General features: G+C 42.4%; 1 protein-coding gene across 3 annotated transcripts in view; it reads right to left on the reverse strand.

Annotated features, from left to right (window-relative positions):
- The window catches only part of LOC126518541 (uncharacterized), a 208,812-nt gene that overhangs the window by 13,642 nt on the left and 178,349 nt on the right, over positions 1–16,821 (reverse strand). For all 3 annotated transcript variants that reach the window (XM_050168325.3, XM_050168329.3, XM_055065304.2), the window contains exons 8-13: positions 16,350–16,413; positions 11,600–11,755; positions 10,352–10,518; positions 8,860–9,134; positions 7,025–7,082; positions 4,447–4,661 (exon numbers count right to left, since the gene is read on the reverse strand). In XM_050168325.3, the coding sequence (XP_050024282.1) occupies positions 4,447–4,661; positions 7,025–7,082; positions 8,860–9,134; positions 10,352–10,518; positions 11,600–11,755; positions 16,350–16,413 (935 nt within the window). The remainder of the gene's footprint in view (positions 1–4,446; positions 4,662–7,024; positions 7,083–8,859; positions 9,135–10,351; positions 10,519–11,599; positions 11,756–16,349; positions 16,414–16,821) is intronic.

Here is a 16,821-nt window from a genome sequence, read left to right on the forward strand (position 1 = left end):
AACACCTGTGTACTTTGAGATGCCGATGGACACGACCATGGAAAAAAAGGGCTCCAAATCAGTCAGCGTGCTGACCGGCGGAAATGCCAAGCTGCGCTGCACAGTCATGCTATGCGCTTTGGCTGACGGCACGAAACTGCGCCCGTATGTCATTTTCAAACGCAAGACGCTACCTAGCATTCCACTGCCCCCAGGAATCGTTGTGCGTGCGGAAGAAAATTCGTGGATGAACAGTGGCCTAGTCGGTGACTGGCTTCGAGTAATCTGGGAGCGAAGACCAGGTGCCTTGCTGGCACGCCGGTCGATGCTCGTACTAGATTCCTTCAGAGGCCACTGCACTGATGCGGTGAAGGCTCGCCTTGCCGAGACCAGCACCGACCTCGTCATAATACCTGGCGGCATGACGTCCATGCTACAGCCACTCGACGTGTGCCTGAACAAGCCGTTCAAGGCACACGTGAAGCGGCTGTATGCCCAGTGGATGGCCGACGGCATTTACGCCCTCACACCGACGGGACGCGTGCGAAGGCCTGATATTCAATTGCTGTGCCAGTGGATCGTGGATGCGTGGAAAGCGATACCGGCCGATTTGGTGCGGAAAAGCTTTAAAAAATGTGCGATCAGTAATAGTTTGGATGGTTCCGAGGACGACTACGTCTTTGAGAGTGGCGATGAAGCCTCGGATGGCAGTAGTGAGAGCGGCGACGATTAAGAATCGGATAACCAGTGACGTGGTGGCGGTCGTTTGAATAAATGTTCTGAAAACGAAATGATCACTGAGTGTGAGTTGCATCTTTCTAGCGCTCATTTTTTTTTTTTCAGGTAAACGTGCGGGTTATACGCGAGTTTTTTTTTTTTTTTTCCGCCGAGTTCAAAGTTAGGGGTGCGGGTTATACGCAGGGGCGGGTTATACGCGGGTAAATACGGTAGATGTCACATGATCTGCTAAGATTGAAGGTACAGCATGTTGAAACGAGGAAGTGCATGGCCCAAAGGGAATGGAATGTTTGCTTTGAGCAAAACTGCAACATTCTTCAGTGACTTCAGCTCAAAATTTTCCCGGATATTAAGCTTTTCTTGCTTTTTTTTTTTCAACATATTAACGAGGTTCTACTGTATTACCCAACCCGAGTGATGTTTGATGACAGTGACTTCAGAAAAGAATGCAATGTTGCAGACGAAATTACATGGATTGGCACCAAAATTGTCTAATGTTTCACTGTTGTTTTAGAAGGTTCTTTATGAAGTAAAATCACTTTTCCTCTCAATAATTGACTCAATGTGGTATTGAAAACGACTGCATGCTTGGAACATGTCATCCTCGTTCATGTGAACCTTTAAATTTCTTGTCTTGTATTTGCAGTCTTGTATTTGAAGTCTTGTATTTTGCAGCTGTTTGTTACACGCTCAGCAACTCTAAGATGTAGTACTTTAGGAGACTTAAATCTGGGGAGTCAAGGAGGCAGACTATCAGTGACATGGTCACAGGGGTTCCTAGAAAATCTTGTGTCACCAAAGCTGCATGAGTAAGAGAAAAGGATTGCTAAAAAAAAGAAAGAAGACATCTGGCCTCTCTCAAAACACTGCCATTGTCTAGAGCTTCAAAACAGTGTCCACCACGTTAATAATGTGACTGAGGTAACACGAGTACTTTAAGAGACATTTAGGAGGTAACATGCAGTACTTTAGGAGACCTAAATCTGGGGAGCCAAGCATGCAGACTATCAGTCACATGGTCACAGGGGTTCCTAGAAAATCTTGTGTCACCAAGGCTGTATGAGTAAGGGAAAAGGATTGCTAAAAAAAAAAAAGACATCTGGCCTCTCTCAAAACACTGCCATTGTCTAGAGCTTCAAAACGGTGTCAACCACGTTAATAATGTGATTGAGATAACATAAAGAGAGATATATATAGGGATATTTATTTACAGAATGGCAGACAGATTGGCCTGAGCTAAAGCTTGCTCTGGCCCACTGAAAAATGCAAGACTAAATGAAAGGCTGCCATTGTTAAAAAAATTTGATGGCTTACATGAATGAGGACAACTTGTTCCAATCATGCAGTTGTTTTCAATGCCACATTGTCAGTTCCTGAGATGGAAAGTGGTCATCCCTTTTCCTCCCCTGAGTTAACATTAAGTCCTTAAAAAAGTGCAGCAGCGCAATTTCTTCATTGCTAAAAACAGCTAAGACCATTTGGGGTGACGAAAAGATACGCACCTCTTCAGGGTACCTGTCATTATGTATGTGAATATGTTCTCGTTTCACGCTTTGTTGTGTGTGCTTGGGTTTGATGTTGCCTTGCTTTTAATAATTCTTTGTCATATCTTGTCTCCTTTGCCTGTAATACACATGCATGCAGCTGCATACATTGTGTGCTTTTCCCGGAATAAACAGATTTGCGAATAGCACCAGGTTTGTCTCTTTTGCTGTTGCGTCCTTTAGCAGTGGTTCTATTAAATAACTACATATACAGTCGAACTCATAACAATACCGGTTTTAACAATATATTGGTTATAACAATGGGAAGCTGCTGCACTGTCAACTTTTATATGCTTTCCATCGTAAAGTAACATGCTTACTACAATGCCCTGATGCCGCATTACCTGTCATAACGATGAAGTCTGGCCGAAAGGTAGCGAAATGCGAAATTCTTGGAAATAAAACAAGGAATTCGAGCTGCTGAACGATGGCCGCTGGCCCAAAAGCTGCCGCACGCTCATTTTCCAGCCTTCTCTGTGCACCTCTCTCCCGTCACCCTTCTACCCTTTCGAACATGAATGGGCTGCACCCATAGCTCTACACCGTGCCACCTTCTGAAACAGGAATGGACCACACCAACTGCACTGCTTCCAGATTGCTCGCTGGCTCTTCATTCAACGCAGATCTGCAAGCAGCTTAATTGCTTGTGTTCGTCTTTGTTGGTCGCATCGAAATCGTTCCTGGCCACAAAACAAAAGATGGCTGATCCGTCCGCTGATCGTCGGCAATGCATGACATTGCTGGTGAAAGAAAACCATGGCTATATGTTTGGAAACTAATCGCTTCTAAACGATGAGCCGATCGTCATGAACGTGGTTGCATCAGATAGCGAGGGTGACGACGGCAGCGATGACGCGGTAGGGCAAGCTGACTCGACGCCCGGTAGATGATTCAGTCCCTCCGGGGCTTCATTTTCGTGAGGAACCTTCCGCTGCACTACGTGGAGCACCTGCCTTGGAGAAGGATGTCGGCAAGCTTTGTGTAAAGCATGCAAGACTGATGGACATAGGGTTTGCTCATGCAAGCCAGTGAGAAGTACGTGGCGAGAGCGTTGTGGCAATCTTGCCTCAGTGATTCTTCTGGATTTCTCAAGCTAGCAAGCTGCCACGACAACCTTCTCACATCTTTTAAAAGGCCCCTTTTGGGGCCACCAAAGTGATACCTAGGTGGAGCTCGCATAACGCTTGGCAACCGTGACTCCTCTTGGCAGTTGTTATAGCAGTGTCATTCTTTAACGCCGACAGCCGCGGCTTGTTACACGTGAATGGAGCGTCCAGGAAGCAGTTAAATGAGTGAATGCAATCATCAGCCGGATGGAGGAAGGTGGTGGGGAGGGGCACTGGCCTCCCCGCCATTATAGTTTTCTCACAACAGCTCTGCCATCCCCCTATTTAGATTTTTTTCTTGCAACCCGGTTATAACAATTATAGTTTGTAACAACGGAATTTTCGTGGCACTTGAATATTGTTATAAGTGGGTTCAATTGTGCATTTGTACTATATACATGAAGGAAGTAAAAAACAAAAACAGATTAATGATTGTCATAAGAATTGCAGTGTCAGTCTTCTCTAGACAGTTTTGATATCACTGAAGAATGCTGAACTACTAAAGGTGGCAACTTATTAGGGCATGATGTCAAGGCAATCAGCCTAATAAGTGCCAGTGCATATGAGATGTTACATTAATATCGAAGCCATGTATAAGTGGCTCTTTCCACTGATCCGCTAGCTCATTTGCGCATGGAATTGGCATTTTGTGATATTTTTCATTTAGCACTACCATGTTTGAAGGTACCACTAGCTTGTTTTCTTAGAAAGAATAAGTACATGTCTGTGGCTATGATGCGCCAAGAAGTGCAGACTTTCTCAACAACAGAATGGTGGCACCATCCGATATTATTACCGCAAACACAGCGCACAGTCATGTTTCACTGTAACAGATACAACGACAATGATCCATTTCCTTCACAAAGACAATAGGTAGTATTCCAGTCCCACATCGCACAATGTGTAGTTGTGAGTAATTCTTTTAAGAACAGGTAAATACGGTGTTCAAATATTGCGTTAAATGAAATGCATACTGCGAAGTTCCACCTTTGTGTGAAATCAAAGCAACATTTGTACGAATCATCAAAAGTGCCATGGCTTGTTAATTTGTACGATGAGGAGCTACGTGCAAGTCTCACCTGCGATACTACTGTGCTTAGGACGAGGAAACCCCATAAGCTGAGGAACGTCTGTGCACTGTGAAAGCCCAGCATGGGGTAGGCGATGAGGTGGAATGCAGACGGTAGTGTCAATGTCAGCGGCAGCTCCCCTATCATCTTGGCCAGGTAGTAGGCTGACAGGCGGTAGGCGCCTGACGCCCGTTCCTTGTTGATCACTTCACGCTCGGGAGGAACTGAAAAGTTCACAAGGCGAAACTTCTGTGGGCATCATGGGGAAAAAAGTAGCAGTGCAAAGTAAAATGCCCTCTTGAGAAAGAAAAGATACTTAATGTTTCATGCATGATCAACGAAAAGTATTCTAGATAATGTTAGCTAACTACCATATTTTCTTACATAGAAGATGCCTCTGCATGAAACCTGCACCCCAAATTACAGCCCTCGAAAAAAGAAAGATGCACTTGTGCGTCTAGAACACCTAAATGAATGTAGCAAAATGTGTTGAGCTAATTCTAGCCAGCAACTACACAGCACACAGTCTTGGATATGCCTCTGGTGAAATTTTACCTGCCAGATATGCATGGGACAAGAGGTTGCTTTGGCTCTCACATTCACCCGGCCAACATTTTCTAATAGCAGAGTGCCTGCATAAATTAAGTGGGCACATCCCACAGCAAGGCTAGAGGCCCAGTGCAAGCTGCCTTGGAAAAAAATACAATTTGCTCTGCAATGCCCCCCTCCTCCACTGAAATGTACGAGCTCCACGTCTTCTTGCACGACATCATGGCTCGAATCATGCAGGCCTTGGGAGGTATTTAACTCGGCCCACCGAAGTCAAGGCTGATTCTATTGGTTGATGGCACAACACCAGCAGCGCTGCACAGCATCGAATGCAATATGACCTGTGCATCAGGTGCGTAGCCACACTTTTTTTTCTCGGGGGGGTGGGGGGGTGGGGGGGGGTGGCACTAAGGTTGCATTTCAGAGGGGGGAGGAGGGCTAAGACTTCATTATTCCCTGTTAAGTTTCCTATGCTTGGTGTATAACAACACAACTGTTACCTTGAGCAAGCCCTTGGTCTACCTGGAGGCATGTACCATCCTGTACTTGTCTAGGGCAGGGGTTCAAAAGATATGCATTTTTGTTTATAGGCAACATGCCAGGCATAAATGGGAGCAGGGCGCTGGCAGGAAATATTACAGGGGGGGAAGGCGCTGAAGCCTGGTAGCTGCCCCCCCCCCCCTCGGCTATGTCACTGCTATGCATCCAGGTCTGCACACCAAGTGACAAGTTCAGGCACATGATCGGCACCAAAGCCTTTTTTCAGTGTGCACCTAATTTCTTGCAACACTGGTCAGACTCACCGTTTCATTAACAGAGTGAACATAAGAGCGTTCACAGTGCATGCTATTTTTTACTTCCAGAGGCACAAAGTGCCTCCACTAGCTGTGCTATTCCTGAGTGTCTTCCAGCATACATCTACCCCAGTATGTGACTGTTATGCTAAAGCCCACGAATTTAATGTTGCCATGTCTGCTTGTGAAGAAAACAACAAGATGAAACACGAAGTGGAGAAGAGCATCAGGGCAGGCCTGCCCTGTTCTCACAACTGAATGACATGAATTGAGAGTTTGTCTTGCTGTTCCTCTCTTTGTGTTCCCACCTTTAATGCCAATTTCATGACACAAGTGTATAAAATCATTCATCTACCAATCTTTATACCATGAGTACTATTAAAAGTTTATGTGGTACAGGATTCAAGAAAAGGCCTCCCACAAAATTGAGCATATAAGTCAAACCGTGTTATATATATTGGCGGACAAGTCTGATGCCATGAAAAGAATATTCATCTGCCTATAATGTGACTGAAGAAAGAAAAGCACTTCATTTTGGTCATGCAATACAGTGAAATGCTTAAACTCTGGAAAAATCTGGTACCTGATTATAATACAATAAATTGAATTAGATGGATCAAGGCTCTGAGTGAAACCTCACATTGAATACAAAATATTACTGTAGTGTCTGTAAACACTGGGCAGATGGCCTTGAATTGACAGTTGCATTCAGCAGCAGCCATTTCCAACACACACTGTGTTCCACTCACTCAAAGAGGTTGCCCGAACCTTAGCAGAGATTCAGCTCTTATGGGGAAACCATACCCCTGCAAACTTCTCACACAGACTGCAGTCAACTGCAAAGTTTACCGGTTGAGTTTACCAATTGCCGGATGTGATAAAATGCTGAATTTACACTATGTTGTTCTAATATTACTATAACAGGCTGAAAATCTAAACACTACCGGGCTGCATATGTCTGTCCAGGCTGTGTAAATACTCAATAGTCTATAAACTTTTGCAGTTGACTGACTGTATGTGACAGGACACGTCATACATGAATGCACAAGCAGTTACGGCCATGCAGGGCTTGGAGGGGTGCAAACGTATGAAGATACAAACAAACAAACAAGCAAACAAACAAAAGCAGAAACAAACAAAGGCTTCACAAGCTGAACAAAACAAAAGCTTTCTTTTTTTAGCCACATGGAATCCTAGGACGATGGGGAAGGAGCAGGGAAGAGGGAGGTATAAAATATTCTTACAAGATATGAGTGCGCCAAACAACGCAAACAGCATCCAGTATGTTGTGCTGAAGAAGATCTGCAAAACAAAGAAATCATTAAAGAGGTGCCAAGTTCTTCTTGTGTAACAACCACTATAAGGGCAGAGAAAGAAGCCAATGAGTTCTCCAGTAAATGCAAGTCTAAACAGAATTCTAATTCAGCTTTTCCTAGTACATGCTGTCTTATATCCAAAGGGACAGCTTTATGATAAACAATATAGCATATTCAACACAGTAGACTTGTCAAGGAGCACAAAGAATGACATTGTATTAAGGACTTAAAGAGTGTCAATTATAACATACAAAAAATAGTCATAGTCTGTTCTTTTTAAAAATGTATGCATGCCCTTTGAAAATTACGTGTTGTCAACTGTAGTATCGCTGATATCTGGCGAGCTTCACGAGTTGACATGTGTTTGGGAATTGTATTTAGGTGCTAAGAACCTCGATTTTGTTCCTGGCTCACAAGATTTTCCTGTTTACAGATTCACATTGAAGAACACCGATCATGCAACTGTGTCACAAATTTCATCAGATGAAGTTATTTACCTTATGTCATTTTCTTTAAACCAAGATATGTAAACAAGATTTCAGTGCATATGAAAAGTATGTGCACAGCGCACGCACAAAAAATAAATACCCAGAAAAGTTTTTGCTCGTGGTGTAGTAAACGATTTGTTATATTAGCCCCGATTTTAGCGCCACTTATGTTTTAGGCCTCAGAGCAATATTCTTAAAATACTGGTCATCAGAAGATGAGAGAATTATAATTATTAAGTACACAATTCCGTGTTAACAGAGTAACAGCCCAGACACTCTTTTACTACCTTATGTCCCATTCTACACATAAATTGTGCACCAATTCAAGAAAGATATCTGCTGTTGGTAAGTAGAAAAACAAGAGGAAGTTATTGAGTATTTTTTACCAAAATGAAGCAGTGCCACTACTCTTCTAAAACTAAATTTCCATTATTTGCATGATGAAAAAGAAACAAGCTGTTAGAGGAGAAAATCGCAGATGAAGGGTGACTTTGCCTAGTTTACAACAATGTTCATAGAATGACATCGCAGATTTTGTGGCACCTTTACGAATTTAACGTCTTTTTTTTCCTGAACAAGAGGCCTAAATATGGGGTCAGATTTAATTTCCTCCAAACTGCAAACCAAACAATGAATAACTAACCTCTAATAATAATAACAGTATTCTGGGGTTTTAAGTGCAAAAACCATGATTTGATTATGAGGTAACAAAAACTAACCTCAACCTCCCACTGTTGTAACCTGCAATGTCATGAGGAGCTGTTTCCGAAATCCAGAAATGGTGCTGCTACTCAACTTTTGCTCGTACATTGCTTACTGGCTTTCCTAGTGCCTTTACTAGTGCCTGAGGGCTGTATCATTGGTCAATCACTTTTGGGGCTATCACTGCCAATCTGCATTGACTGACTAAGTGAGCCAAACTTAATGAAATCGCGCACATCCCAAAAGTCATTTTCACACCATGTACTTTTAGAAGTATTGACCTTATCTTCATTACTCCAATGAGTCGTCAGAGTGGACATTACGTTTCACAAGGTGTGAAAGCATCCTGAAAGATGACTGCTCCGTCCTTCGAAGGAGATGAAACCCAAGTGAAACTTTTTCGATGTAGTTGTCACTGTTGCAAGACGTGGTACTTTGAATCGCACCAATCTGTATACTGTGGGTCTCCTGCTTTAAAGTCTCTAACACACTTAGTGTCCCTTTATAAATACAGACAACACGCTGCACAATGGAGCCGCTTTTGGCACCCAAGCTCTTCAAAAAACTGCTCACCCAGCCCCTAATATCAGCAATGGTGTCTTCAGTGCGGTCCACTTGGAACCAGATGAGCCCGCACACGACGCCCAGGCCGATGGTCTGGACCCAGTTGAGCTTGGACAGCATGCGGCCCTTGGCTTCGAGGAAGTTGCGCCGCGTCAGCACTGACACCTGAGTCCAGAAGGACGTTGGCCACTTTTGCTCGTGGCCCAAGTCATCCTGGCTGCTGAACACGGAGCTGCCAACTTCAGACCACGAAGAGCGACCCGAGTCCTCGTCGTCACGAATGGCTGCGTTGCAAAAGGCGGAGAGGAAGAAAATGAACTTTCAAGTGAGCTGTGCCAACTTTCTTTGAATTGCTTCTACGAAATAAATTAGAAACCTGGTTATACATAGCTTGTAAACGAAGCAAGATTTCCAAAGAGTTACCAACATTATGTTTTTTTTTTCTAAAATGTCCCTATTCATTGTAGTGCACAGCGCCATGATTGAGCCCTTGAAAATTTAACTTTTCATGCTAACTGGTTTTTCTTTTCCTGAAGCAAGGCACCTAACATACTGTTTGTTTCTTGTTTCAATGAAATAAATGAAAAGCCTAGCTATACATAGTTGGTAAATGAAGAGAGGCCTCCAAGCATATAAAAAGCTGTCAGCATCAAAACAATTTTTTTTTCTTCAAAAATATTGTTGCTTTTGATCATGGTGCAAAATGTCATTAATGTGTCCTTAAACTGTTGCTTTAACTTTTCCAGCTCATTGCTTTTCTTTTCAGATAGCAAGTCACTTAAAGTTTCAGTGTTCGCATTTCTACAAACTTCAGCTCCATTCGGGTTCCAACGAAAAGACAATTCATGTTGCACTTGTAGCCAGCGAAATATGAAACAATATGTTCTGCACAGCCTAAGGCCAGTAAACATTATAACCATGAAATATTAAGCAAATTAAATATCAAAGAATTTAAATTAACAGCAGTAATTCTCTACTCTGAAATAAGAAGCTTCAGTCAAGGCTACCTGCCAACTGCAGAAAGGAGAATGACATCTGTTAAAATCATGTTCAGTAAACAGGCAACAAACTTGCACTCACGATTCCAAAGAGAACAGTATCAGAAATAATAAAGTCAGCTATAAGAGTGAAAGATGTTTGCAGGCAATATTTGACATTTGTAATTATGCAATGTCTTCAAAGTATGGAAGAATTTTATTGCATTCTCTGACATTACTCTCAAGCACTGATGTTTTGCACAGCTTTGTGGCTAAATTCAGCAGAGAAATTTAGCCCTAGAAATGCAAAACTGGTGTTGCAAGCCATGCAGCTCAAAGGAAATGAGATGGGAGCTCAGTTTTTATTCCCGTGTGGTAGAAAAATGTACATTCAGTGCAGCCCCATGCACTAGTGAAAAACTACAAGCAAAACACAGGCACAACACAAACATGGCACAAACGTGACATAAGCATAACACAAGCAGCACACATTTGCAAGAGCATGCTTGAAACTTGTGGCGCACCAATTTTGCTGTACACTGTGGGGATCTTCTTCTCGGGGTCAAGCATTACTCGCAATTCCACTTGCTTGGACTTTTCTGTGCCTGGCTTGTCATCCTCCGACACAGCCCAGACATACTGCTGGTTGTCCCCATGAAGCTCTTTGTGACACGAGTCCTCCTCGGCGTGCCTGTGAAGTGAATGTCAGCAACAATGTCGCTACAAAAGAAGTGCAACGTCCTGCTGTCCTTTCTCTTCCATTTGTTTCGTTTTCTTTTTTTCATTTCTGCCAAGTATTTTGTATTTCTGTGCATATAGCATGAGTATATAAAACAGATGTGTATTGCATTTAACAGTTTTCTGAACGTATTTCAGTGTAGCGCAACCACTAAAAGAACACAGGACAGACAAGAGACATACATAGTGCTTGTGTCCTGTTTCTTCTTTGTGTCATTGTACTAGTTGTGCTTTGTAGCAAGTGCTACGATTGGGTGGAGGTCTCATTTTCCCTTAATTGGTTGTGCTACACTGCAAAATGTTAAAGCTGATGTAGCAACAAGTCTAAATCTCAACCCTAATGATTTCCTTTGTCATTTACTCCGATATGTATCTGTGCTGTGCTAAGTATACATATTAGGTACACAGCTACGTGATCTTGCAATAAATACATACAGAAGAAATTATTGAATTGAATTATGCAGCTTAACTTTAGTTACAGAGACCGTCGCAGTAAGAAGACTTCAGGCTAATTCTGATTACCTCAGATTCTTCAACCCAATGTATGGTACACAATTGTATTTGCATACCCCTTCAATTGGAATGCTGCAGGAGTGACCAAAAGTCTAACCTACAACCTTGTGTTCAGCAGCAGAATGCGACAGCAACTAAGCCACCATGGCAGGTCAAAGAATATATAGAGAAAATTTGCATATGCCTACTGCTGAGCTAGGCTGCTATAAGTGTGTCTTCTTCCACATCATTGAATCAAGCCAACGTTTTATGTAATGCTTCATTCGGTTACAAAAGGTCAGTTAGGAAGCTTGTGTTTCATAAGAAAGAGTGGTCACAAGAGTTCTGGTATAAAGTTGAACATCATTAGGACAAAGTCACATCAAACAAAAGAATACCTTCGCTGCATTTGATATACATGTAACCGTATGTCCATTATATGCCGATATTGGCAACAACAACAAAAAAAAGACATTCTAAATTTACTTTCTTATATCCATATTGGTTATATAGAGGTTCAAATTGTTGACAAATGGGCATACTTGTGCTGGAAGGTCTTCCAGACATGTTTGTGACACTGCGGGCAATTCACGACGTTCGCAGCCGCCCCGTTGTAGTTGCACTGGCTCTCCACGTCTTCTGGGCTGTGGTAGACCTCGCTAGATTCAAGCAGCTGCTTTGGGTAGTCTGGATGTTTTCTGTGGAAAAAGCCAGGTGCTTGGGATCAGCTGAGGCATAGCATCAAACCAGTTCTCTTACTGCAGTCCAGTAGTTGACAATGTAGGAGTGGGAACAAAAAGTGTTCATGAATTTAAGCCTGACATGTACTGCCCAGAGCAATACTCCCCTCCCCCTCCCCCTAACATACAGTTTCTGAAATTTCAGGTTCGTAACCAAAGGCAGTTCATGCAGCTTTCAGTGCGAGTTGCACAATGTGGCTTGGCAGCGACTTGAGAAAAGACTGGATATGATTTGCCTTCATGTCGTGGTTCGGCTGCTCTTCAGCATCACACTAAAATATGATCCAGTAAACATTTGGGTCTCAATGCACTTGACAAGCATGCAGGCGTATGGAAATTTTTAGCCCATAACAAAGCTCCAATAAAACATTCTTCAGTCTACTTTTTCATAACCTTCACATCTTAATCTACGCTACGAGTATGTCTACCACATCGCCAGTCTCTCTCTATGCTAGCTCATTTGCCAATTAGTATGAGCTCCCAGACAAAACCACAGCATCATTTTAGCCTATTACTGTCGAACAGAAACCGAACAGTTTGCAATGTCACAGCATCGTGCTTTTCCTACATGCCACCTAATGTAAAATATGGAAATGATGAAATGCTGCAGCTGTGACCAGAGTAACCAATTCATACAAGTGGATATGAGCTTGTCCATCCAAAGCTGCTATTGCAGTTTTGGGGGCCTGCTGGCATTTCAGTTTTGCCAGTTCAAAAACTTTCAATCTGACACATGATTCCTGAATTCATCAGCCCCTCCACATACAGGTAGCCTGGACTGGTGCCTTCATTTCCACCTTTATCTCTCACTATACAAGATCAGTAACCAAGAACCACATTGCTTATAGCACAACATAGCATTGAAGCGAATTTTTCACAGCCAGCTCTTGACCATTTTGCCCCCAATTTTTTTTTTTTAATCAAGATCGGCTATCTCTTAGAATAAGTATTATAATAGAGTGCAAAATATGACAATCAAATAAGCAATATTTTTTAGGTAGGACTTTTGGGTAGGTCATTCCATTTGCTTTCAGCTATTCATGGCAAAGTTGAGCCACCTATTTCAGCTTGTTTTAGTCAGGGCTGCCTGCTTGTTGGCCCAAATTCATTCTGATCCCAAATCATCCTGACAGTGACCCAAGTTGAGAACTTTCATACAGAACATAGGATGTTATATAAGCTAAGCTACTGTGTCTGCAGGTTGCATATTATTATGCATATTATTATTGCTTGCATATTATTATGCAACAAGTCTTGCATTATTAATGGAGACAGCACTAAAAACCCACACCCCTGTGTCATCAAATTGCGTGAACTCAAATTTTTCACAAAAGATGGTGTTTGATGCTTGACCTTGTAGAACATGGCACCTGATTGCAATAACCGCATATCTTGCTCGCAACAACCTGAAACAGCTCCCTATAAAAATCGAACAATGTGGTTTCCGCTTTATTAGGCAATTCAGTGTAGCTCAGACCAATTCGGGACTGAGTATAACATTACTGAAGAGGTCAAAGAATGTTCAGTACTTCATAGTAATTGATGGCAGTGGTTGAACAAAAGATGTTTCTGAAGCTTCTTGCCTCAATTTTTGTCTCGAGACATATCTTGTGTGACCACTGTTGAACACTTCAAGGTTCGTTCTCCCTGTGAAGCTCAATCTTGTCAAGATTAATAGCAAATGGACACAAATGATAAAGGTATTTCAATTTTTTTCAAAAATGATATACTTGAGTATGACCAAAAATGGGCATACGACACGGTGTTGTTAACCCGTTAATTCCCAATTTATCATATATGCTATTCTAAGTTTTAACGCAAGATCAACAAATGCATTTTGAATATTCTGGAGTGATGTTTCCAGCTGTGGATAGGTCAACAAACAAATTATTTATTAACTAATTAGTACATTAAGACTGGAAAATACAAGGAAACTTGTAGGTAATATCTGTAGAAATTGTTCCGTGTTTTGTTGGTGGTGGGCATGCCAATCTATATTCGAAATGTGGCCTCCTCTATAAAGAATGTTCACAATTTTAGAAGAACAGCACTCCTGAGCCCTTCCTCAACTCAAGATGATGTCACTGTCATAGTTGGCAGCTGTCATCACGTCTGTCGACAAGGATAACAAATGTGCAACACATTCCTCACATTAAAGGGAGCACTGGCATAAATATTGAATGCCGCTTCTTTTTTTTTTTCCCGTTTGATTAGAAGGCAGCCAATGTTGTAAACATGGTATAAGGCCTTGATTCGTTTAATTAATGACAAATCATAAGCTATACAATCTTGTAATGCAACGAGTTGGAATAAAGCGTGACTTCTTGGTTTTAGGGTCTGTTGACAAAGGGTCCTCTACAGGTCACAAAAATTGGACGTAGTCATCAGATGGTATCGCAAGCTGCTATAGCACATGGTGATCAGTCTGGTGCAGTTGTCACAAGCCACACAATGATGAACCAAAAGCTGGACATGCACTATGTCAGCCATTCATCCTTCTTTCACTCTGCACTTTTCTTAATTTGACATGTGATCAGCTTGGTCTTCTGCTGCCACTTTCTTCGAAAGATGCAGCAAAACTCCTCACCATCAGTCTCCTATTATACAGTCACCTAAAGCCCTTGCCAAGACTATAAAAATGCAGCTTTGAACAGTGCACCAGCCTGTGTATGACTCAGTGCAACGCACCCCATGCCAACAGACAACACTCCATTTTGCTTGCATTTTGGATTCATCACATCAAATGGCAGTAAAATTCACGAGTTATTGCACATTTGAGGAATTGAAGCCCAATACTGTGATAATGAAGTCGGCAGCTATCTAATAAGGTGGCAAAAAGGCACCAGTGCTCCTTTTTTTAAAGCATAACCCAGTTGACCTGGTTTTCTAGGAAGTGCAGGGAAAAGAAGGTTAACAGCTGGGAAAATGTAACAGTGAATAAGGCCCCAAATCGCCGCAGCAATGTCAGAAACAGCTCTGAATGGCTGCTAGTACAGCGATTAGAGATCTCGGAGCTCATACTGTGACTGGAGACGGTGTATGCGCGTGTATGTGTGATTAAACAACACATACAATGCTGCATAACAGTGGTCCATTTCTAGTCTTAATATGCTTCAGCACAATATTTTCTGTATGTTTCACTGCATAACATGGCTTTATTGTGGCAAAGCCAATTTTACGCAAACAGCAAATACAATTGTGCAGAGACATGCTTATTGAGCCTGACATTCTCGTACTTCCGGCATTTCACAGTGAGGCAACAGGCAGGGCTCGATTGGCTGAACTAACAATATACATTTATCTTCATATCATCCTATGAAGAGCGAAATCGCCTCTGCACCGCTAAATTTATGCGACCGCTGCGTTCACACGCGACATAAAATGCGGGAACATTTACAGAATGGCAACATATCTAATTGGACCATAACACATAGGAGTCAATGGGCTTCAAGTTTGGACTGCAAAAACGCAATGTAGCAGCTCGGACAACGCAACAGCGAGGAATGTATGAACAGGGCTCCACTGTATTAGGCATCTTTAAAGCCTCTCTGAAAAGCAAACAGTCCGCTCACCAGCCCCTTCCCCTGCATGAAAGGCAAGCAAGTGCGGTTAGTCAAAGTGTGAAGGTATGGATGCAGGCCTTTAAGCTATTCAGGGTGCAGCTGTTGCGAATTTACTGTGGACTACACAGGGCTGACAGGATTCTTTTTGTTTCTCTTTTTCCTCTTTTTTTTTCTTTTTCTGCTAGTTCTTCCAATTTCCTGCCAGTACATAAATGGGTTAGTGCTGATTCCAGTAACCATGCATGGCCCAGCAAAAGCGTGAATGAATGTGACCTAGTCTCGAGGGCTCGAATCCAGTGTTGATTTGAACAGCAGCAAGCCGTCCATTTCTGGACAGCAAATGTCATCTGCAATGCATATCAATATCAGAACGAGTCAAACGATTAAGCCACTCCATCGCTAAGTGTGACGTCAAGACCATTAAAACAAAAAACAACGAGCTGATGATAAGGTTTCACAGGCTGTTGTGGGGCAGTTCTCTTCACGACAGTCAGATGCATCTTCATGTTGACAGCATGGAAGGACTGGGCTGTTCATCACTCCCAAGAGTAATGATGGCTTGTGCCAGATATGTACACCCAACCATGAAAGTTTTGGGGGTACGAAAATTGCAATATAGTTCATTGTTCTTTTTTTATTTACCTCTCAGGTGAATTCAACAGTTGAGTGCAATTTAGAAGGGAAGTACACAACACTCCGCTTTTCAGCTGTATGGATGTAAGCTGACTGGGAGTAAATTTTTTCACCAATCCAGACTGGAAGCTTTTGAGGTCGGGGCACATTTAACACACAAATATCTGAATGGATTGAAATAATGGCGGGAAATATCACGCGCCAACCAATCGTTAAAAAAGGTATGCGCCCAATATTTCCCGCCATGAATTTTCCCGACCAGACGGGTTTCCGTCGAACCCTGTATTGAATTGAAATAATGATCAAAGAGTGCTTTGATGATATTAGTCACACTCATTCCTTCTACATATACTTACTTTAGTTCTTGCGCGCTCAGGATAATTTTCTCTTGGATTTCGGGTGACCTCTTCACTTGTTCAACTGAAAAAGATGTTTCGGCCACCAATAAGTACATAGCGAATCGTAGTCAATGATACAGGGCAAGTCACAGATATTGACAGGCACCAGGAATTGTGGTTTCTAAGCTCTCGTTTCCAGTGAACTTTCTAGGTGACAGATTCACTTGCCCAAATAAATGATCAGACCATTATTTGTAGTCAGTTACAAGACTCCACCAAGGTCAACCACACAATCTATAAACAAGGTTTTCGGCTAAATTAAACATTTTGGCTTTCCAGGAGTTCAAAAGTCTGGCCAAATACATTTGCCCACATGTGATATACAGGGTTTTGTGCATGACTGTGGGTGTTTCTACAAGATGGCATCTCTACAAGTGGCCGTATGCTCAAGGTGACAAGGTCAGACATCATTTTGCTTTCTTGTTCGGGT

Source organism: Dermacentor andersoni, chromosome 3, assembly GCF_023375885.2.
Source record: "Dermacentor andersoni chromosome 3, qqDerAnde1_hic_scaffold, whole genome shotgun sequence".
Classification (NCBI taxonomy): domain Eukaryota; kingdom Metazoa; phylum Arthropoda; class Arachnida; order Ixodida; family Ixodidae; genus Dermacentor; species Dermacentor andersoni.